Source organism: Elgaria multicarinata, chromosome 14 (genome assembly GCF_023053635.1).
Source record: "Elgaria multicarinata webbii isolate HBS135686 ecotype San Diego chromosome 14, rElgMul1.1.pri, whole genome shotgun sequence".
NCBI lineage: Eukaryota > Metazoa > Chordata > Lepidosauria > Squamata > Anguidae > Elgaria > Elgaria multicarinata.
This window is the reverse complement of record NC_086184.1, coordinates 2,512,954-2,536,917: the sequence shown is the minus strand read 5'-3', so window position 1 is coordinate 2,536,917 and position 23,964 is coordinate 2,512,954. Positions and strand designations below refer to the sequence as shown.

Sequence of the window (23,964 nt, the reverse complement as noted above, 5' to 3'; positions counted from 1 at the left end):
GAAGAGGAACCACTTTAGCTGCGGTGTAAAATGGAAAGCCTGGGCTAATGCTATTCGCATCTTTTGAGCTAAAGAACTAAACAAACAAGTGTTCACTTTGTATTTGATTCGCTGCTGGGGTGCCTTCCCGATTGACGTGGCTCACATTTTTTTTCCATCCACTATACAGCACTAGAAGACCAGGAGTCCAACCCTTATAGCTAGCTAACACAATATTAGTGCATCTAATGTAACTCATAGCATCACAGAATCATAGAATAGCAAAGTTGGAAGGGGTCTCTTAAGGCCATCGAGTCCAACCCCCCACTCAATGCAGGAATCCACCTTAAAGCATACCTGACAGATGGCTGTCCAGCTGCCTCTTGAAGGCCTCTAGTGTGGGAGAGCCCATCACCTCCCTAGGTAACTGATTCCATTGTTGCAATGCTCTAACAGTCATGAAGTTTTTCCTGATGTCCAGCTGGAATCTGGCTTCCTGTCACTTGAGCCCATTATTCCATGTCCTGCACTCTGGGAAGATCAAGAAGAAATTCCAACTGTATACTTTCACTTGGGCTAAATGCTTCCCATAGCCCCCACCCCTCAAATCCTATCAAATATTTTAATTTTGCTGCGTGGTTTTATCCTGGTTGTGCTTTTATACTGTATTTTGTATTTGTGCTTTTAACCTGCTGGTTGTTTTATCATGGTTTTAATTTTTGTGAACCGCCCAGAGAGCTTCGGCTATTGGGCGGTATAAAAATGTAATAAATAAATAAGAAGTGGGAAACTTGTGGCCATCCAGATGTTGTTAGACTACAACACCCATCATCCCTGACCCATGCTGGCTGGGAGTGATAGGCACTGGAGTCCCACAACATCTGGAGGACCACAGAGTCTGCCCCCTCATCCTCCAAATAGATCTTTGACCATGGAACTCCAAATAGTAGGAGGTATGTAAATGCAGTAATTCCTTAGGACTCAAGCAGCCAATATGCGCCGGTCGTAGCGGGTGTTAGCAATCGTTGTAACAGAACTATTTCATGAATGCAAGAGGATTGCAGAATAAAGAGACGGGTTATTAAAATCAGCTGCTGCCCCTGCTAGGTATTGGAGGAGGAAGTGAGTAGACTCATGTATTTCCCTAAAGGGGAGGAGGGAACAGAAGCTGGAGTTTCCAGGTGTGCCAACATCCCTCTCCCCAGAGGACTATATAAATGGAGACAGGTGTAAAGCTAGCTTCAGAGCACCTGTCCTTGCAACGGACTATAACACCCCCCAAAGGCAGCTGCAGTAACAACCAGCTCAATACCAGAGGGCAAATACCAGTCTGGGCCATCCACTGAGAATCCTCACCTGTACGCTGCCTTCTCCCATCGCCGGTTCAGCAAGAATGGTAAGAATGCTGTCTCTGCCCCCTCCAGGTGCCCAAGGGAAATGCCGCCCGGGGAGGGACCTTCGGCCTGGCAGTGGGGGAAAGTAGGACGTGTTTAGCAGTATTGACATGCCTCTGGGTGTCCTTCTACAGCGACACCCCTTCGGGTGTGTATGCGGAGAGAGAGGATGCGGTCCAGCTGCCGCAGATGCAAACTAGCGTTTAGGTTCAACAGGGGCTGCATGCGTGAGTCTATGACTCTCTTGCTCTCATGGTTGGCATAGGAAGGCTGTGTCAAATTGATTGACTTGGAGTGCTTGCTTGCCTAGATGCAGTCATACAAACGTTGCCCGTTTCAAATCTGAGACCCTCAGCGTGTTTACGCCGCACGCTTCCTCTGAAATTAAGCTTATCACATTCTTGCTTACAAACGAGGCTTTATTGCAACACGTGTTCCGTTGAAAACAAGAGGAGTTTATTTGCGAAGAGGCGTTACTAAAATTGGAGGATTATAAATGTTCACGCCTAGGTTACGTCGATTCTTTTGAGATGTCTTTCCTGATAATAAAGTTTAGCGTCTGTAAAAATAATAATAAAGTAAAATGAAGTAAATAATGTCATGCTTAAACAGGGAAAAAGTAAATGTACAGGAAGACATGCTGTGCCTCGTTGTTGAGGGTCCACAGAGGATAATGTCTGAAACACGGGGAAGAGACCAGTGGGAGAAAGGCGGAGAAGACGAAGATGAGCAGTGCAATCCTATGCATGTTTACTTGGAAGTAAGTCCCATTGTGGTCAGTGGTGCTTACTTCCAGGAAAGCGTGCTTAGAATTGTAGCCTTAAGGTGCAGCCCCATGCCTGTGAGTTGTAGGACTTTCTTTCCATCTAGGATCATGCCGAGGGAGAGATGAGAGATATTATTCTGAATTCAGAGGAAAATTAGCTTATACATGGGCTCCATGAAACTTCATTAACAAAGCAAATAAAAAACTGGATCAGGAGGTTAGGGGAAAGATTCTAAACCTGGAATTAGATTGCATAAATTCAAATGTTCTTTTTTTCTAATTTGATTTTTTTTAAATCTCTAGAATTATGGATGGTAGCCTGGGGAGGAAGGAGAATGCTGTGCAAAGTATTGCATTTTGCTCGTATCAACAAGACTTAAAACATATTAGACAGATAGATCTATCTATTTGTATGGGTGGTGCTCTGTAGATTATAAGTCGATGGGTCTCTGTCCCTATGAACTTAAAATCTAAAATTATACGTGTGTAGCAGGGGAAGAATAAATGTTAATTTCCATTTCCAAAGGGGTAAGAGTCTTGTGTCCCCTTAAAACCATTGACACATTTCTTCTGGCATACGCTTTTGTGGACTATAGCCCACTTCATCAGATGCATGGAGTGAATAAAACGGTTAGCCTTTAATGGCGCAATCCTATGCATATTTAGACAGAAATGAGTCCTCTAATTGAGTCCTTTCCAGGGCCAGCAGTGAAAGTGCTGGGGGGGGGTTGTTCATAGGACTTTTTTCTGTCTAAACATGTGTAGCCTTGTGTCTCAAGCCTTCCACATTTTAAAGTGTTAATTTCCATTATCCCTCTGGGCTGGAACCGCCGTCTCTTCTATTCTCTGTAAATGGTAAGAAATAAAAGTTCAACAGTATTCATTCTAGTAACAAAAAAGAAACCTGCACTGATGTACAGAGTTTGCATTCCCAGCTGCCTTGTTTAACCTCTAACGTGTTTCTCTCTGTGTGTCTCTTTCCCCCCATCCAGCGGTTCCTTCTGGTTGTCCTTGTTCTTCTTGCGTGGACAGAGGCAAGCCGATTACGTGGGCACCACCACCATCACTGCTTCCGCGCAGAGGATATGAAAGACGGTGAAGTGCCCATGCTGTTCCGGAGCAGGGCCGCACGAGCGAAACGCCACAGCGCGTCGCAGCTGGTGCCTTACCTGGAGAATGGAGAGGCCACCCAGCGGAGGCAGCGGAGACACCATGGGCTGAACTGCCCTGATCTAAAGATCCAAGACATTCTGAACAAAGACATCAATGAACGCTCCATCTCACCCTGGAGATATCGGTAAGGGGCACGTGCCAGAAAGGTCGGCTAACAGGACAGGCTCGCTCTAAGCATTGTAGCCAGAAGGTAGACCTGGATTCTAAGATCTCCCCACAAGGCAACGCTCTGGATTAGCTGTTGCCAACCTGGTGTCCTCCAGAAGTGTCACAATGCAACTGTCACCATCAATGCCCATGCTTGCTGGGAATTATGGGAGTCACAGTTCAACACATCTGGTGGGCACCAAATTGGGGAAGGCTGTTCTGGAAATTAGGGTCTGTTCCAAAGTCCCCTAATTTCTCAAATGTATGCCTGATGTTTGCCTATGATTCTTCCTGAAATGGCCCATCTCTGATGTGTTTGGGCTCAAAATAAACCCACAATGTCTAATTATGGAATTAGCTGCCACACAAGACACTGTAAAGACTAAATTTGTCTAAATTTGTTTCAATTATTGGGAAAATCCAGGGTCAAGAGTCTATCAAAATCTATTATCCTAGCTGTGTCTTTGGTCTAATGCAGCAAGGCACAAATTCTTACAAGTGCCGGTTGCTCTCTTGCAACTTGCGTTGAAGGAGAAATCTTAGAAGATGCAGTTTGTCATGCAATGATGAGAATTCTCCAGACTTCTTTGGGGAGGGAGAGAAGCTGTGACATTTAAACCTGATGCACAACCAGTGGGCTGTTTCTTGAGTCTCTCTAATCCCCTCTTCTCCTCTGGCTTTTTCAACAGCCTTGATGAAAATGAGGACCGCTATCCACGCCAATTGGCCTTTGCAGAGTGTCTCTGTGGAGGATGCATTGACGGCAAGACAGGCCGAGAGACCACCTCACTCAACTCTGTGCCCGTGGTCCAGAAGATGGTGGTGCTGTACCGCAAGCCATGCCAACACGACAGTGAGACCCCTGGCTTTACCTTTGAGGTGAAGGACATTCTTGTGCCTGTGGCCTGTGCCTGCGTCCTGCCCCGGTCCAGCAGCTGAGCAGAAGACGGCCTGCACATCCCAAGCTCCTATGGAGCGGTTTTTATCATGCAATGTGTCCAAACCCAAATCTGTTTTATGTGACCAATTGTGTATCACTGTGTTTGTTTTAAAGCACTTGCTCATTTCAGACTGTAGGCCTTTTACAGTCCCACTCTGGGACGAGCCTACACTGTCCAACTTTCTTCTAGTGGGTGGCAAGAGGAGGAAAATGCAGCCAATGCAGTAGTTCAGTGAGGTATCCAAAATGAACATAGGGAGTCCACTTTTCTCTGATAAAAGAGGCATAAGAACATCAGAAGTGCCCTGATGCTGGATCAGACCGAGGGTCCATCTAGTCAAGCACTCTGTTCACACAGTTGCCAACCAGCTGTCGACCAGGGACCCACAAAGCAGGACACCTTCCCCAAAGGAGAAAAAGGCACGTGTTTAATCTGTACTTTCTGCCCCTGCACTTCTAATCGCTGTCCTGCGTAACATGGACATGCAGCAGCAGGAAATCTTCTAGCTGGTTCCCGCAGCAGCTGGCTGGCTGCTGTGTGAACAGGATGATGGATTAGATGGACCTTGGTCTGACCCAGCAAGGCTCTGCTTGAGTTCTTATGTCTATCGGATAAAGAAGAGCAAAATTTACAAGTCTCTAAATTGTGCGAGGGAGTTCTCCTGCCGAGAGCTCAATATTGATTTCCTCTTCTTTAACGACGCGTTTTCTGCAGTTGTTAAAGCTAGCGTGTGATCAAGGGTTATTTTAACATGACACACTTGAACTGGTCAAGCGGCCCTGCCTTCTCTCTCAAGGGTTGTGCTTCGAGTCTTCATAGACTTTGCAAAACGAGACTTCCTTGGAGGGAGGCTGTGACAGTAAAAATGGGTTGGCAGGTCACAAAGGCGTATAGTCCAAACCAGCCTTCCCCAACCTTTTGCCTTCTAGATCTTTTGGACCACAACTCCCAGCATTCCTCACCATTGGCTCTGCTAGCTAGGGCTGATGAGAGTTGAAGTCCAAGACATTTTGAATGCATAAAGTTGGGGAACCCTGGTCCAAATTGCAAGGGGCTCCCGCTTTTTTGCAGGAGAACAGAACGCAACGCTGCCTTCTCCTTAACTCTGCTTCGCTCGATCAAAAGCCTCTTCCAAGCCTGGCTTTTCCATATCTTGTCTCCTTCTAAGGGCTTTCCCTACATGCTAATGTCCCACCTCATTGGGTAACTCCAATCTCTGTTCTCTGGGTCCTAATAAATGAACGTCACCATCTTGGGACCTCCCAGTTCTGCCAGGGTAGCAGCGAGATAGCTGTGGATTGACAAAAGGGACAAATCTGGGTTCCCATACACTTGTTTTCAACTTATTTATTTATTCTTGTTTGTATTTATGTTAATTTATTTATTACATTTATTTATTACATTTATATCCTGCCTTTTTTCCTCCAAGGAACCCAAGGCGGCGTACATAACCCTCCTCCTCTCCATGTTATCCTCAGAACAACCACCCTGCGAGGTGGGTTGTGCTGAGAGTCTGGGACTGGCCCAAAATCACCCAGTGGGTTTCCATGGCTGAGTGGGGACTAGAACCCAGATCTCCTGACTCCCAGCCCAACACCTTAGCCACACTACACTACACCACACCACTACACTTACATATGTGAGATTTTCAAGTGCTTTAATTATTATTGTTATATGTGAGATTTTGAAGTGCTGCTGCTATTATTAATTATTATTATTATTATTAATTATTATTATTATTATTATTATTATTATTATTATTATTATTATTATTATTATATAGTGCCAGTTCTTCTGCCACGACTTCTACACTGGCCCCATGGTGAGCATCCTACAGCTTGGTTGTGCGTTGGTGTGCAGCTAGCATGACAACCTATCCAGGGGAGTGCCATTGTGCAAGTTGGTGGCACACTGGTGTGCAGCCAGTGGTCAACTGATCTGCCTGTCGTAGCACTAAGTCAGAATTTGGCGCTCACTGTTGTCATGCCAGGCAGCTAACAGCTCAGAACAACATCCTGTGTAAGGATGGTGGCCATGGGCGGTAAAGGGCAGGCCATTCTCCACCTCCTTTTGTATGACTTCCTTTCCAGTTTTTGAGGAGTCTTCCTGGACTCCTCAGCTGGAATCCACCAGGTAAAGAAATGCTTCTTCTAGCAGTGAGGAACCAAGGGAAGCCTGTACCTGCAAGCTGATTCATCTAAACTATTGTTTTTATAAATGTCACCAACTGGGATGGGAGGGATATTCCCTCTGTCCCATCCCAGGTATTCTCCCATGGTTTGATTATGGCTGCACAGTTTGTACGAAAGCAGCTCAGGACTGATTGGCCTGTTCCCTGCAAGCAGCGCTTGCTACAACTTTCCCCAACCTAGTGTCTTCCAGGTGTGTTGGACTGCAACTCCCAGAATTCCCAGCCATTGTGGCCATTGACCAGGCTGGCTGGCAATCATGGAAGTTGAAGACTAAAACACCTGGTGGGTACCAGGTTAGGGAAAGCTTGGGTAGGGAGTCTCCTTTCCATCATAGATTGATGTTTTATTTATTGGATGTTTCATGGAATTTCTAATTATGTATGTTTTGTCTGTCTGATGATGATGTCTAAATTATTATAAGTTATTTATGTAAGTATTTATTATGCAATGAAAACTCTGTACGACGGGAAGAAACATTTCCCAGATCCGGATGGGGTGTCATACATTTCCTCCAGTTCTTTCATAAATAAAGTTTTTATTTCTCCATGGAAAGCATCTGGGGCTTTGAGTGCTTTGTTCATAACGCTACAAAACTGGAGCGTCAGAGGGTGGGGGCGTGGAATCCCAAACAGACTGTATTTGGCCAGCAGGCCCAATGATCGGTACCCCTGACGGAACCAAGGTCGTGTCAATGTGCAAATTTCACTTCCATACGTGGATATGTTCCAAGGGCAAATGGGAGATTCTAACCCCCTCGAAATATGTCGCTCTGGGCACAACTGGCCTTGCTTGCACCAGAAGATACTTCTCTTACCACTTCCACTGAAGAATACCGACGGCCGCATTTTACCCAAATGCACGGCTCGCCCCTGTTCCAGCACAGAAGGGTTTGCTGCTGGTCCCAAATGGTTGGGATGAAAGGAAACGCTAGGTTAGTCAGCTGTGAGTCAAGAGGGCGACAAGCAACCTCTTGAAAGGTTGACGTTATATAACGCCAGGGGGACCCATCAAATTAATGGTGGGGGCAGGTGCAGACAAGTTCTGCCCAGGTGCCTTCACCAAGCCCACGTGCTCCCACTGCTCGTAACAGCCGCTAACACATGTGTATGCACAGGAATGCTGGGCGAACCTCAATGTAGCTGCCAGCCCCTGTTGCAGATGGTGAACCAATGGTCTTGAAAGGGAAAGGTTGGTTGATCAAGGGTGGACGTCCAGTCCCCAGGTATTTATATGAAGCCTGGCCAGTCCACAGGCTTCATAGAATCTATAGAATAGTAGAGTTGGAAGGGGCCTATGAGGCCATCAAGTCCAATCCCTACACCCCTTCTCAATGCAGGAATCCACCTTAAAACATCCCTGACAGATGGTTGTCCAGCTGCCTCTTGAAGGCCTCTAGTGTGGGAGAGCCCACAACCTCCCTAGGTCAATGGTTCTATTGTCGTACTGCTCTAACAGTCAGGAAGTTTTTCCTGATGTCCAGCCGGAATCTGGCTTCCTGTAACTTGAACCCATTAGTCTGTGTTCTGCACTCTGGGAGGATCGAGAAGAGATCCTGGCCCTCCTCTGTGTGACAACCTTTCAAGTATTTGAAGAGTGCTATCATGTCTCCCCTCAATCTTCTCTTCTCCAGTTCTTTCAGTCTCTTCATAGGGCTTTATTTCCAGACCCCTGATCATCCTGGTTGCCCTCCTCTGAACACGCTCCAGCTTGTCTGCGTCCTTCTTGAAGTGTGGAGCCCAGAACTGGATGCAATACTCAAGATGAGGCCTAACCAGGGCTGAATAGAGAGGAACCATCCTGCTGGCAATCATAGAATCATAGAATAGTGGAGTTGGAAGGGGCCTTTAAGGCCATCGAGTCCAACCCCCAACCACATGAACCAGTGTTGCACATCACTAGTTCCTCGGCTTCTGGGGAAAGTTCCAAGTCTGAAACACGTACAGTACACAACGCAGTATCTCAGTAAGCTGGAGTGCAGCCATGGCCATCTCAAGTCTTGCATCGGTGACTTGTGGGATACTACTGCTGCTATTGTTCAATAACTGAGGGCTACAAACGCTGGGCAATGTATGGCCACATGGTTGGGGCCACAGTTCAGTGGCAGAGCACCTGCTTTGCATGTACCAGGTCCCAAGTTTAGCCCCTTCCGAATTTCCTTTGTTCCTCCTCCCTCCCAATCCCCTTTCTTTTCACGTCGTGTCTTTTAGGCTGTAAACCTGCAGATATGTTGCTTACCTTTGTAAGCGGCTCTAGAGTCTTTCTGGCGAAAGGGGAGGATTAAAATGCTTTCAATAAAGAAATTAAATACCGCAAACCATCCGGCAAGCAATCCGTAGATCTCAATCTAACCTCTGCCCACTTCCTGCCCTAGAATAACTGGAATAAGAGCAGCCACGTCATCAAACGCGTGGCCACGTTTATATAAAAAAATTACCGTTTCCATCTCCTGAACTAGTAACTCTGGGGGAAAGAGGCAGAACGAGGCAACACAAGAGTGACGAAACAGACTAAGACGCCCAAAGGAGGTCGTTTTATTACAATGTAAAAAACGTGAGAAATCGTAGAGCGAACAGAACGGTTCCCATACAGAAAAGGGAGAGCCCGGAAAGGACACCAGCTACAGCCTTCCTCAAGCTGGGGCGCTCCAGATGTGTTGGACTGCATCTCCCAGAATGCCCCAGCCAGCTGGCTGGGGCATTCTGGGAGTTGTAGTCCAACACATCTGGAGCGCCCCAGCTTGAGGAAGGCTGAGCTAGAAGCACCCATGCCTGGAGATTCTCGCCACCCTCCTAACAAAATGGCTGCCACCAGGCCTTTTGGCTAAGCAAACATGGCGCCTGGACCTGGTGGGGAGTGTCCAGGAGGGAACTGGGAAAGCAGCAGGGCATCCGTGAAGGCAGGCTACAGGGCGATATCTGCAGACCGGCCAAGGAATGGCAATTTCCCCCCTCAGGCACAGTAAAACAGCTCCCCTCAGGCCCGGCCCATCATTCCACTTCTGTGATGACCTCGATGGGGTTTACTTGGCCAACAGGCTCCTCCTGGACTTGCTTCTTGCGCGCCTCGACCGGCGGACGAGGCGGTGGGTTGGTGGGTGGGTGTTTGATGGTGACTCCCGGTTCCAGCGGCCGTTCGCGGGCCCTCATTTCGATGGGATCCCACTGTTCGCCACGGGTGGCGGCCTGAGGAGCAAAGCCCGGGGGAAGAGAGAGGATACGGTTACCTCGGCAGAAGGGCCGAGGTAGGGTTTTGCACAATGAAGGTCCCATGTTTGATTTCTGGCAGCAGCTCCAGTTAGGGCTGGAAAAACTGCCTGAAACCCTGGAGAGATGTAGACTAAGAACATCAGAAGTGGCCTGATGCTGGATCAGGCCAAGGGTCCATCTAGTCCAGCACTCTGTTCACACAGTAGCCAACCAGCCATTGGCCAGGGACCAACAAAGCAGGACATGGTGCAATAGCACCCTCCCACCCATGTTCCCCAGCAACTGGTACACACAGGCTTACTGCCTCAAATACTGGAGATAACACACATCCATCTGGGCTAGTAGCCATGGATAGCCTTCGCCTCCAGGAATTTATCCAACCCCGTTTTAAAGCCATCCAAATTGTTAGCCATCCCTACACCTTGTGGTAGTGAGTTCCATAGTTTAACTATGTGCTTTTTGAAGAAGTCCTTCCTTTTATTTGTCCTGGATCTCCCACCAACACTATGCTAGGTGGACCAAGGGCCTGGCTCAGTATAAGGCAGCTTCCAACGCTCCTGTGTAGCTCTTTTCCGAAACACCAGTTTTTATCGTTTTATTCTTATCTAACTCCTACTATGGTCTCGGAATATTTTACAACCAACACACAACGTCGGTGCCATCTAGTGGCCGGATCTGGATGTGCGCCGCCAACAGCACCCAATACCCAGCAAACTCATGGCACACAGGGGCCAAATGCCACTCAGGGCAGAAATTAAAACCTGGCACAAATTCCGGCACCGTCCAAGACCCACTCCATGGCTCAAGCAAGTCGCACGCTCCCAGCTGCCAACTCTGCATAACAGCGTTGACAGCAAGCCAACTGACTTCACCGGGTTCATTGTGAAGGTGAAACAAGAACAAAACTAACTTACACAATGTACATTTTCCTCGCTTTAAGTTTCAGTTTTTATTGCTATCTTTTGTATTGTGTTGTTGTTTGTATTGGTCTGTTGTTTGTATTGGTTTTTAAAACAACAATAAATGAGTCCTGCAGCATTTAAGGACTAACACTATATTGAGGAGGAGGATGGCTTATATACCACTTTCCACAAAGTTTCAAAGCAGTGAACAAATCATATTATGGTATAACCTTCTGGTAAAGCTTATGGCATGATGCATTTCTGAGCCACAGCAGGGATGGGTAGCCTCGGGACGTTTTGGATTACAACTCAGGACCAGAATACCTAGCTGACCGCCCTGCTCGACCCATATACCAATCAACCCCTGAGATCTCCTGAAGAGTCTTTACTGGTTTCTACAAACAACTAGCTGTACCCGGCGTAACATACGCCGTTGTAGCATATCTTAAAGTTTATTAATTAAATATCATTGCAGGGACATGGGCTGCTTGGAGGCCGCCGATACAGCGTCGTCTGGCAGACCTGGGGGGCAGGGAGGTCGGGGAAGGGGGAGCAGGTGTCCCCCTCTCCCCGGGGTTCCTGTCAGCCTTGGGCCGCCCGCCCAGCTCGCATGAGATTAGGCTGGGGCCTGGGCTCGTAGCAGGCGAGCGGCCTCCCACCCGACCATCAAGGGCCCCGGCCATGCCTCGCTCATGACCCGGACCATGGCGTTGCCCCCTTCATGGTGGTGGGGAGCGAAGAGGCCGAAAGGGGGGTAGGATTACCTTGGAAAGCCCGGAGGTGTCGGGCGAGGGGCTTAGCAACCTGTATCAGCTGAAGCCTGTACGAAAACATACCTAAGCGTTGTAGATAGATAGATAGATAGATAGATAGATAGATAGATGGAATGTCACGAGGCATGTAGCCATTCCTTGCTGTACATGAAAGGCTGGAATACATTTGCCCTTAGCAAATATCTTTTTATTTAAATGTAACCTTCCCTCTGGTCGGCAGAGGGAAGAAGAGGGTTGCTCTCCATCCCTGAGATCAGTGGCAAAGCATTTGCTCCCAAACAGGCGAGAAATAAAAGGCTTTGCCTTCCAGAATCTCTCCAATGCCTTTGCATCTTTTTGATAAGATCTCTGAGATTTCCGTTTGCTGAAAACTCTTTGGTATGTTTTGATCTTGCTGCCAACTAGATTGGAGGCATTTTTAGGGTTTTAATATGATTGTTTTATTACTACTTGTTTTGTATTTTCATTTTATTTGCAAACCACTTTGTGATTTGTTATGAAGAGAAAAACATGAATATAATAAATTAAACAATCAGCCCACTGAATCCTGGGCTGTAAGAGCTGCCCTGGGTTTTTTAAAAATGAAAGGGAGAAGCCCCGTTTGTTAATTAACTGAAGCTTTTAAAAAAAAAACAATTAATTGATGCAGCATCACGGGGAGAAGGCTACCTGACTCATAGGGCTGCACACTTGATTAACCAGTGAAATCCTACACATGACTACTCAGAAGTAAGTCCCACTGAATGCAGTGAGGCCTACTCCCAGATAAGATTACATGATAGCACTCTTCAAATACTTGAAAGGTTGTCACACAAAGGAAGGCCAGGATCTCTTCTCGATCCTCCCAGAGTGCAGGACACAGAATAACGGGCTCAAGTTAAAGGAAGCCAGATTCCGGCTGGACATCAGGAAAAACTTCCTGACTGTTAGAGCAGTACGACAATGGAATCAGTTGCCTGGTGAGGTTGTGGCCTCTCCCACACTAGAGGCCTTCAAGAGGCAGCTGGACAACCATCTGTCAGGGATGCTGTAGGGTGGATTCCTGCGTTGAGCAGGGGGTTGGACTCGATGGCCTTGTAGGCCCCTTCCAACTCTGTTATTCTATGATTCTATGATAAGAGGGTTTAGGATTGCAGCATTAATCAACTAAACTTTAGGAGGTAAATCGATGGAGCTAAAAGTGAAGGACACACAACTACAACTACTGTTCTGATTATAATTATTATTAAAAATATATTGTTTTCATTTTCATATTTTGATAGCGAAGAGTGAAACAGAAAATGCTAAAGTGGGCTTCTATTTTATCACATCATGGCTGTTCTTTTTATTGCATTATCTCCTCGATTGACTTTAAAAGGCACCTGTAGTGAAGTTTTACTAAAATGCACGTTTATTTACATGTAATAGATTAATCCTTTGGTTTGTGAAAAGGTGGATGATGGATCAACTACAAAATATTTAACTGGCTGGTATCCCTGCTTATTATTATTAACAAGGATTATTATTATTATTATTATTATTATTATTATTATTATTATTATTATTATTATTTTCAGGAGTCAAAGGTAGTGGCTGGCCACTTACCAGTAAGTAGATAACACTTGCGATAGCCAGGCAAACTGTGCCGAGGACCGTGGCCAGCAAGAATCCCGTCGGAATGGCCAGGCTGCAAAAGGAAAAGTGAGTGAGAGAAGGGGGGTTATACAGAAGAACCAGGATGATCAGCGGTCTGGAAACAAAGCCCTATGAAGAGAGACTGAAAGAACTGGGCACGTTTAGTCTGGAGAAGAGAAGATTGAGGGGAGACATGAGAGCACTCTTCAAATACTTAAACGGTTGTCACACAGAGGAGGGCCAGGATCTCTTCTCGATCCTCCCAGAGTGCAGGACACAGAATAACGGGTTCAAGTTAAAGGAAGCCAGATTCCAGCTGGACATCAGGAAAAACTTCCTAACTGTTAGAGCAGTACGACAATGGAATCAGTTACCTAGGGAGGTTGTGGGCTCTCCCACACGAGAGGCCTTCAATAGGCAGCTGGACAAGCATCTGTCAGGGATGCTTTAGGGTGGATTCTTGCATTGAGCAGGGGGTTGGACTCGATGGCCTTGTAGGCCCCTTCCAACTCTGCTATTCTACGATTCTATGCTTCTATGATTCTGGGATTGTACCTCTCGATGACCAAGGGGAAGCACATCTGTGTATTAACCACAGAAGAACCATAGACTTCTTCACCCACGGATGGTTGAATGTAGGATTGGCTTGACTTCAGCCTTGCACAAAAATGTAGAAAGAACCACGCTGGATCAGACCAAAGGACTATCCAATCCAGCATCCTGCTAGCCACAGTGACCAAGCAGTTGCCTGTGGGAAGCCCACAAGGAGGAGAGCAAAACAGCTGCCATCCCATTGTTAGCAGAGGTCTCTCCATTTTTAACAGGAAACTGTAAAGTATCCATTACACACCAGGCGAAATGTCACGTACCAAGGCGTCTTCAAGGGTGTCTTCATCTAACTAAAACAATAGCCTCTCAGCTCCAGGCAGAAAGTTAACTTGCAGAAACTTACTGTCAGGCCAAAGGTATTGTTTACAGAACAGAGAGAATTGTTTAGCATAATTAGCTATGCCCCAGTGTTACGTTCTGATTGGTTAATGCTGCAACAGGGCCCTGCCCCTTGCAAGCTTAAATACTGTACTGTATTCCTTATGTCTTTTGTCTGATTGCTCCCTTTGAAGAGACCAGGCCTTGATTACTAATCAATAAAGCGCTTTTGAACCCTCTGTCGCTGGAATGGTGGAGTCGTGCTTAAGGGCTGTTTGGATTTCGTCCTTGGGTGAAAAGAACATTGATCTAACACCATTGTAATGTTATTATTATTATATTTATATCCTGCCTTTTTTCCTCCCAGGAACCCAGGACGGCGTACATAATCCTTCTCCTCCTCTCCATTTTATCTTCACAACAACAACCCTGTGAGGTAGGTTGAGCGGAGAGTCAGTGGCTGGCCCAAAGTCACCCAGTGACCTTCCATGGCCAGGTGGGGACTAGAACCCGGATCTCCCGACTCCCAGTCCAACACTCTAGCCACTGCACCACACTGTTCCCTAGAAACTGGTTTTGAGAGACCCTAAAGCAGAGAATTCTGTAATTTTTGTAAGCACAGAAAATGCATTCAAGCAATTACCATGCGTGTAGTATGGCCCGAACATAGTAATTCCTAGTGAGAGGTCCAAACACCTTCACGACAGGCGTGAAAAACTTCTGGCCGCTGTGGGGAATAGAAGTAAAAAGACAGAGTGAGCGAGTGAGAAATGATGCATCAATTCCACCTGTTGAAGCTTTCTATCACTCTCAAAAGCTTGCTTCTTCTTCCTACCAATTAACGACACCATGTTTGCTAAATAACTTCTAGGAAGAACGGTCATCTACCAAAGAATGACACAAACAGATATGTATTTTTCTTGCATCGAGGTGATGTTTATGTTACGTGCATGCGCACCCAGCCACCCAGCCACGCCAGGCACTTGACAATGAAAATGCAGGCACATCAAAACAGCACAACCTACTACAAGTCCATAAGGCAACTGTGCACTTGTCACCCGTGACAACACTCTCAGTGCAAAAAGGTAAACCGGCATAAGATGGTTCCGCAAAGCTGCAGGAGTCCTGTTGCTTCTGCAACTTTTTCTATTAGTTTTATTGCATTGGTTGTTTTTGCTATTTAAACCTGTGAGTCTTTGCACTGAAGGGTGGACTATAAATACATTAGATGTACCGATTGTCTAGATTGGGCGAGGAGGGTGCAGAAGCTCAGCCCTGTGGGCTAAATCCAGGCTACATGGGGTCCCAATCTGGCCCTCTGGGTTCCCCGAATGGCTGTACCAGCTTCCCCAAAGCCCCACACCCTTTCCCCCCCCCAAATGTCAATCATCTGGTTCCCACCCACCTCACCCCATCCCAAGGCTCAATTCCTGGCAATAAGAGCTTTAAGCTAAAATATGCTGGTATTTTGCGCCCACCCACAACTACGCAGGGCGTGGCCTCTCCAGAAAAGAATGGAATCTTTGGGCTGAAAGTGGTTTAATACCTCAGTTCAAGATGCTGCACATTTCCAGTATCGATAGAAGTATACATTCTCTTTCTCTTACTGACTTCATAAAACTGTGCAAATTTGCTGGGGGGGGGGGAGAATATCTTTCATTTGCAGGGCACTGAGCCCCCACTCCTTCACTTCTGTGATATCGCCAGGCATAAAGGCCTATTTTCACAGCCTTATGGACTAGGAACTTAGGTTTCGTTTTTAATGACAGCTGAGATTCCCATTCCTTGCCCTGTACCAAATTCTGCAGTGTTTCTACATTTGTACAGAATTGAGGAACGTGCCCCCCTCCCTGACTGATGCTGCCGCTGTCCACCGGAAAGCAATTTCACACTTACCATCTCTCTATAGTGGACCCCTTTTTCCGCTTCCCTCGGGGATACTCCAGCAGGCAAATAAATACTCCGGCTGCTCTTTGGAGAAAAGTTAAGGAGGGAGGAACAACTCCTCTTTCACACCCCATTGCTCTGAGATACCCTAGGGAGACTTTCTACATGGTGACCCATTAATACCCTGGACACCCCATAACCCCTTCTTCTGTTTGCGCTGAGAAGTTTGTTTTCCTCCATGCAATTCCTCCTGTGTGGGAGGAGGAAGTTGAATGTGAATCAGGCTTACACAGAAGTAGGCCACAGTCATTTCTGCAAAAGATAAGAACAGGACAAAAATAACTGCAGGCTATTTTAGGGTGTATGTTCCTTGGGGCAAGGACCTATCACTGTGTACTTTTGGACACACCATGCCCAGATTAGGCTGTGTGCCTTTGGTGGGGACGGGCTGAACAGCAGACCAGGCTGTCAAGGGAACAAGGAGACTTTGTTGGAAACAAAGCCCTATGAAGAGAGACTGAAAGAACTGGGCATGTTTAGCCTGGAGAAGAGAAGATTGAGGGGAGACATGAGAGCACTCTTCAAATGCTCGAAAGGTGGTTCCACAGAGGAGGGCCAGGATCTCTTCTCGATCCTCCCAGAGTGCAGGACACGGAATAACGGGCTCAAGTTACAGGAAGCCAGATTCCGGCTGGACATCAGGAAAAACTTCCTGACTGTTAGAGCAGTGCGACAATGGAACCAGTTACCTAGGGAGGTTGTGGGCTCTCCCACACTAGAGGCCTTCAAGAGGCAGCTGGACAAGCATCTGTCAGGGATGCTTTAGGGTGGATTCCTGCATTGAGCAGGGGGTTGGACTCAATGGCCTTGTAGGGCCCTTCCAACTCTGCTATTCTATGATTCTATGATTCATATCAACCTGGATTCATTGGCCAAAACCTTTGCACGGTGAGGTTTTCTGCTCTGTTCCTATTTATCGCCCACTGTGGCTTAAAGGCTCAAGGAGGATTCAAAACATTTCTGGATCTCTGCAGCCCCTGCTAGCAAAGCCCTTCTAGCGGCAATATTCCATTCGGGAAACTGAGGCTGAGAAGTATGAAACAGAGCACAGGCATACTGTAAGACTATGGTTGAACTGGAGGCTTGAACTGGTGTTGTGCAGGTCTAAACCCACAAGGCACCAGATGAGGTCGAATCTGGGCTACCTACAGAGATGACCGAAGCCCCCCTGCCCCGTTTCACCAGCTGTCCTCCCCCAGCCCTTAAACTTCGTAGGAGGCGAAAGGAAATCTCATTGCTTTGGAACCGCAATTTCCTGGGCTCAGCCGTTGGGCTAACAGAACCCATCCTCCACTCTCTCCAGCCTGCACGGTGCTTAGGAAATGCCCAAACCAACAACCACAGAAAATTGAGAAGCAAAGCAAACCGATTTCCCTAATTTATTCCAGTTGTAAAATTTGGGACGCTGCTCCAGGTTTTTCTCCAGATAACAAGCGGCCACTCTGAACGTTACGAAATTCCAGGAAGGGAAGAAAGTTCTGTGCAGAAATAACCAGGCCCAGGGCCGGTGCCAGAAGTTGGCAGCATTCGACAGCTGTAAAGGCTCAAACTCAAAGACCTCCCAGCCTCAAGCCTCATCACTGTGCTGTTGCTCTTCATTGCTGTTGCTGCCTGTTTGCCTGCTCTCTCCAAGAATAAGAACGTAAGAACATAAGCAGAGCCCTGAGGCTGGATCAGACCAAAGGTCCATCTAGTCCAGCACTCTGTTCACACAGGGGCCCACCAGCCATCGGCCAGGGATGGACAAGCAGGACATGGTGCAACGGCACCCTCCCACCCGTGATCCCCAGCAACTGCCCCCGATACTGGAGATAGCACATAACCATCAGGGCTAGTAGCCACTCATAGCCTTCTCCTCCTCCAGGAACTTATACAACCCCCCTTTTAAAGCCATCCAAATGGGTGGCCATCGCTCCATCTTGTGGTAGTGAGTTCCATAATTTAACACTGCACTGTGTGAAGAAGGCCTTCCTTTTATTTGTCCTGAATCTCCCACCCATCAGCTTCATGGGATGTGGCCCCTTTGGGTTCTAGTATTATGGGATAGGGAGAAAGGCAACAAAGAGGAGGACCAGCAGCAGAGCCCGCTCAACTTGCACCCTTTCTCTTGGCAATTGGATTATTCAGCTTGTGGCTGTGCTACCAGAAAGGCTGCCTTCTGCCCTACGAGTCTGCCTGGGCCTTAAGACCTTTGGGAGAGGCCCTTCTCTCCAAACCATCCCTTGGCCGCCGCAAGAGAGCCTTCTCGGCGGCCGCTCCAGGCTGTGGAACTCCCTGCCGATGGAGGCTAGGTTGACGCCCCCTTTGCTTTCCCACCGACAGGCAAAGACCTTTCTGATTCAAGCAGCCCTTTGGCATGTAAGCAGGTCTCTTAAGTTGGGTGTTTTTATTCTGTTTTGGTTGGGTTTTGAATGCATTTGTTTTATTATCGCTTTAATTACATTTTTTACTCATCTACCATTGCAAGCAATGTTGCTACACCTCCAGCAACCTGAGGCAGTTGAGGCTACAGAACTCCACTCACTGGTTCAACAGAAACGTTTTCATGGAAGGATACATTGAATAGGCTGCAAACTGCCAATTCTTGAACTGGCCAGAAACCGCCACAATACCGCCGGTCACTAGAACTAAATTCAACAGAGACAGAGAGAAAAGTTATTTCTTTTGTGCTCAAGACATGATTAGCTTTTCTGGCTAGGTCCACCACAAAATAATAATTTTTAAATTCCAAACTACAGCAAACATAAAAAAAACCTGGTGGGAAGTCCTGGGGAGGGCCTTTTCTTTGGTGGCTCCACATTTTTGGAATGCCCTTTCCCGGGAAACGCACATCATCCTCTGTTTGCTGGCCTTCAAGGGGATTTTAAAGACTTATTTATTCCTGTTTGCGCTCAGTTAATTCATTAGCATACTTTCCATTTAATTAAGGTTTGGGCTGCTGCTGATATTTTGTTATATCTTATCTGTAATGTTAATTATTTATGTATTGCACTTTTTGGGATTTGAATATGTATTTTGCGTTTTTAATTATTATTTATTTTATTATTTATTGCATTTTTATACTGCCCAATAGCTGAAGCTCTCTGGGTGGTTCACAAAAAGTAAATTAATTAAGGTGTAATCTGCTGTATGAGCTGGATTTAAGAACATAAGAACTGCCATGCTGGATCAGGCCAAGGGTCCACCTAGTCCAGCACTCTGTTCACACAGTGGCCAACCAGCCATCGGCCAGGGAGGAACAAGCAGGACATGGTGCAACAGCACCCTCTCACCCATGTTCCCCAGCAACTGGTGCACCCAGGCTTATTGCCTTGAATACTGGAGCTAGCACACAACCATCAAATCTGGACTGATTTAAAAGGGTCCTCATTCCAGCAGGCTATATAGAGGCAGAGGAAAGGGGGGAGCAGGGCCATTCCACGTGCCCTGTTGAACGACTTAATTTTACCCCTCTTCCCTCGTAATCCCTTTTTCCTTGTGTGCCACGCCTTCTTAGAATGTAAGCAAGGACTGTCTTGTTTTACTGATTTCATGTAAGCTTTTTGACCGAGGACTGGGGTGGGGTGGGGGTGGAGAACACTTTTAAATAAATAATTATTATTAGCCCTGCTCAGTAAATGGAGGCCCCCACGTGTAGAGGGAATGTATCTATGCACGCCAGATGCTGGGAACGTACAAGGGTGGAGGGCTTTTGGCCTTCCAAGTCTTGCTTGCTGTCTGGCTAGTCAATGTGGGAAGCAGAATGTTCGATTAAAGAGACTTTTGGCCTGATCCAAGAGAGCTCTTCTTACGTTGGAGGTTACCCAGTGCGTTTGTGGCCAAGATAAAAAGGGAACTCGGGTCTTCTCATTTTGCATCACACACACACACACGCTTTTCTTAAGTCCCTATAGGAGATTAGACAAATTCCTGCACAGTCGCCTATCAAGGGCTACTAGTCACAATGGCTACTGCCTCCAGCTTCAGAAACAGCAACGCCCTTCCCTCTATTTCTGATGTTAGGGCTGTGCATGCCATTGCGTGTAGCAACCAAGACATGAAGAAGGGGGAGATGTCAGCAGGCTTAGGAAATCCCCAAGAGTTGCAGAAATAGGGAGGGGGAAGTTATAGAAGAAGGGGGTGGGGAAACATCCAAAGGGCGGGGTGGTCAAGGTTAAAAATAGCCCAATGAAGACTGAGGGTGTTTAGCGTTGGTGTTATTATGAAGGAGGGTTGGGGGCGTGGAGATGAAAAACTGGAATGGAGGGCTACAGAGGAGGCCATGGCTGGCTGAAGCACAGGGGAAAGAAGCGCTCACATGATGTGACATGATGTTGTAGCTCACTTGTGCCGCTAGAATAGTCTCTGGGGAATGGCAGCGGGAGGGTGGGATTACTTTCGTGGGCTGCTTGTGAGTGTGGACCACGGTGCAAGACGTTCACTTCGGTCTGACCCTGCAGGGCTTGTCTTATGCCCTTGCCTTTAGACACTGCAGTCCCCCAGTGCTTTGAGCTTAATAGGTTCCTCTCTATTCTGCCCTGGTTAGGCCTCATTTAGAGTATTGCGTCCAGTTCTGGGCTCCACAATTCAAGAAGGACGCAGACAAGCTGGAGCGTGTTCAGAGGAGGGCAACCAGGATGATCAGGGGTCTGGAAACAAAGCCCTATGAAGAGAGACTGAAAGAACTGGGCATGTTTAGCCTGGAGAAGAGAAGATGGAGGGGAGACATGAGAGCACTCTTCAAATACTTAAAAGGTTGTCACACAGAACAGGGCCAGGATCTCTTCTCAATCCTCCCAGAGTGCAGGACACGGAATAACGGGCTCAAGTTAAAGGAAGCCAGATTCCGGCTGGACATCAGGAAAAGCTTCCTGACTGTTAGAGCAGTGCGACAATGGAACCAGTTACCTAGGGAGGTTGTGGGCTCTCCCACACGAGAGGCCTTCAAGAGGCAGCTGGACAAGCATCTGTCAGGGATGCTTTAGGGTGGATTCCTGCATTGAGCAGGGGGTTGGACTCGATGGCCTTTTAGGCCCCTTCCAGCTCTGCTATTCTATGTTTCTATGATTCTGATCCTGGGTCACCAGATCCCGGGGCGGCTGAATGGCAACGACTGAGCCAATTTACCACCTTTTCAAAAAGGAGGAACCAGAAACTGGGAAATGGAAGCTGCCCTCTCTCAGCCTCTGCCTCCTCTCACCGAAATTAAATTGAGGGCCAAGGAGAGAGATGGCAAAACAGTGATTTTTCTCACACAGAAAAAGTTTCTGCTCTATGCACGATCCTCAGCTGTAAGACCTCCTCTGTTTGTGTGAATGCACTAACCCAGGTTATAGGAGATTGGTTGCCTATGGTGGCAAACAAACCCAGAACAAAGGGTCTGAGGCTGGGGGTGTTCAGCCCAGGGCTGCTTGCACCTCTGGTCTGGCGGGATGATGCAAAGCTTCCATCTGCAAGGTCCTCTTGAGAAAGCAGCCAGAGGCTTTCTGCCGCTCCTCTGCAGCCTGGCGCAGAGGGCGACCGGAGCGTTTAGGAGGGAAGACCAGGACGGGTCTCTCTCCTGGAGGGAAGCCAGGCTGACATCTGGGATGCGTCAGTCAGAGCGCCGCGGGGGTACATTACAGCACAAGCTCTTGGAAGCAAACGAGATGTACTGTACATTCACCGTGTTGCGATCACAGTGTGATGGCTAAACCATGCAGGAATTAAAAGGGGCTGGCAAAAATGCCCTCTTCCCAGCGTCATCCTAAGACACAGACTTGGGAGGGGTCCGAATAAACCCATTGGAAGAGGAACAACTGTGTTAGTCTGTTGTTGTTAGCAAGAACGACAGAGAGTCTTGAGGGGGGGTGCTGTGTGTGCGTTTCTGCGTGCATATGCCTTCCCCTGTGGTCGTGGGTGTCCTTAAATATACAGAGTCTAACTGGTAGCTATAATAAGGCTGCCAGTTCGGCTTAATCCCTGGAGCATGCAGCTTGGCTTACTTGCGCGAGTTATCCACTTCCGTTTACTCTGCAAATGTCTTGCTGCTGTCCATTTCTCCAGCTTATCCATATTTGGGGGGAGGGGGCCCCTCCCTTCCAGGAAAAAGCCTTTGGCTCCTTTCCCACTTTGGGATTCTCCATTTAGACGGTGGTGTTGGCCGAAACGGCGATGCTAACCAGGGCTAGTAATTGCGAGGACAGAACCAGGGTGTGCCGTTTACTCCAGGTTAATGAGCCGGAGTTTGGAAACAGAAGAGCTCTGGTGAGCCAACCTGCACAGCAGCTGCACAAAAGTTGATTTAGGGTCTCAAGACACTGAGTGCTCCCACTAGGAGACTGGGGGTGGGTGGGGTGGAGGCACGTAGCCGTGTGCCAGCCCAGCAAAAGGGAATATCCAATCCACCACAGGCAGCAACGCAACACAGTTTTTACAAAGTTTCCTTCCTCTATTTTTCAGCAGTTCAACTTCCTCAATCTTGCAGCCCAAGAAATACTTTCTCCCTCTAATCCACCCAAGCTCAGAACGGTCACAACCAGGCTAAACGTTTGGGTTTCCAAGCCTCACCACCCCTGCTGGGTTTAAAAGGGAACCCCAAAGTGGGGAGAAAAAGGGGTGCGTGTGCGTTTTAAGACTGGAGCACCCCCCCCAAGGAGCAGGCCAGTGGCTCCCCACTGACCCCCACATCCCACGGGAGGCAATGGTCAAAGCACACCACACCTGTCGCTCAAAGGGAACCTGAGGCACGTTTTGCCAATTTAGGGTTTGAGAATTTGTTCCGACCTGAAATCAAGACTCTGGGAGCACCAGAGGGATCGCTCCCAGTCCACACCAGGGCCGTACCAGGAACAGAGCAAAAAAGCACAATTTCATTTAATTGCACTTTCAGTTCGTTTTCACGTTCGTTTTATTTCCTCTGTTTCAATCTTAGTCTTATTATCGTCAGCGCCATTTTTGGGGGTGCAAAACTGGGCTGAAAACCCAAATAAACATTTCCTGAGTGTGTTTGGTATTTTAGGAGCAAAATAATGTGAAAATACATTGCCCCCCCCATGTAAATAAATTGTGGGGGCCCTGAGAATTGCAACTTTGTATCTACAATCTTGTTTACTCTCACACCCTCACCCTTTGATCTCTTCACACACCCCAAAACCACTTAGATGTACCCCAAACTTTTATTTCTACGGGCGCAGCCGGGGGGGGGGAAATCACACACGCCCCCCACCCCCCAAATAGTCAGGGGACGGGGAGGAGTCCATATATTTCGGTTGCCGCGCGTTCCCCCCATCATTTCATTTTGCATATTTTTTTCTACAAATGCCAGATCAGAGGGGAAAGAGAGAGGGGTGGCGGGGGGGGGGGGGCGTTAAAAGACTTTAAAGGGCGGGGTTAGAAAAGTTTCGCGGGGGAAACACCTGCCGGGGCTCAATTTCTCGGGGGAGGGAGAGGTGCCGGGGCTCAGATCCGTTTCTGATGCGGGTGGCTGGGGAGGCGCTCTGCACCTGCTCGGGGTCCCTGTGCCTGCTGCGTCCCCCGGCCGTGCCAAAGAGGTGCCGGGGCTCAGCCCCCGCCGCGGAAGACTCACTCAAGCCGGAGGCCAGCGCCTGCTCGTTCGCCCACATGGCCCATTCGATGCGCCCCATCGCCGCCGCCGCTGCCCCGATGGATGGAGGGATGGAGGGCGGGAGAGAGGCTGGCGTCCAGCCCGGCTACGTCCCTTCCTGCTCCTCCTCTGCGAGGCGCGCCGGAGCAACGCCCCCAGCCCCGCTCCGGGGCACTCCCACCGGCCCAGGCTGCCGACGGGAAAAGCGCCGCTCCGGAGTGGCCCCGCGCCACCTTCCGAGTTACACAGAACGCTTCCCCTCTTTGGAGCGGGGAAGGAGAGAGAAAGTTCCCGTTTCCCCCTGCAGTTCATAGCAAGGTCTTTGTTTCCTATCTAAGATCGCTACAACACAAAGCCGACAGTTTTGTTGTTTATTCGTTCAGTCGCTTCCGACTCTTCGTGACTTAACGGACCAGCCCACGCCATAGCTTTCTGTCGG

At 48.1% G+C, this 23,964-nt stretch overlaps 2 protein-coding genes across 2 annotated transcripts; one reads left to right on the top strand and one right to left on the bottom strand.

Moving 5' to 3' along the window:
• The first annotated feature begins 3,224 nt into the window (after positions 1 to 3,224).
• Positions 3,225 to 4,398, top strand: IL17C (interleukin 17C). The gene is made up of 2 exons (XM_063141417.1): positions 3,225 to 3,436; positions 4,149 to 4,398. Exons 1-2 carry the CDS (start codon positions 3,225 to 3,227, stop codon positions 4,396 to 4,398), a joined length of 462 nt encoding a protein of 153 aa, XP_062997487.1.
• A 4,702-nt stretch (positions 4,399 to 9,100) lies between these two features.
• LOC134408635 (cytochrome b-245 light chain) lies at positions 9,101 to 23,569 on the bottom strand. Its single transcript, XM_063140989.1, has 6 exons — positions 23,508 to 23,569; positions 18,519 to 18,588; positions 15,911 to 15,985; positions 14,658 to 14,741; positions 13,058 to 13,139; positions 9,101 to 9,774 (listed from the first exon to the last, which is right to left on the bottom strand). Exons 1-6 carry the CDS (start codon positions 23,563 to 23,565, stop codon positions 9,580 to 9,582), a joined length of 564 nt encoding a protein of 187 aa, XP_062997059.1. The 5' UTR covers positions 23,566 to 23,569; the 3' UTR covers positions 9,101 to 9,579.
• Between the last annotated feature and the right edge of the window lie 395 nt (positions 23,570 to 23,964).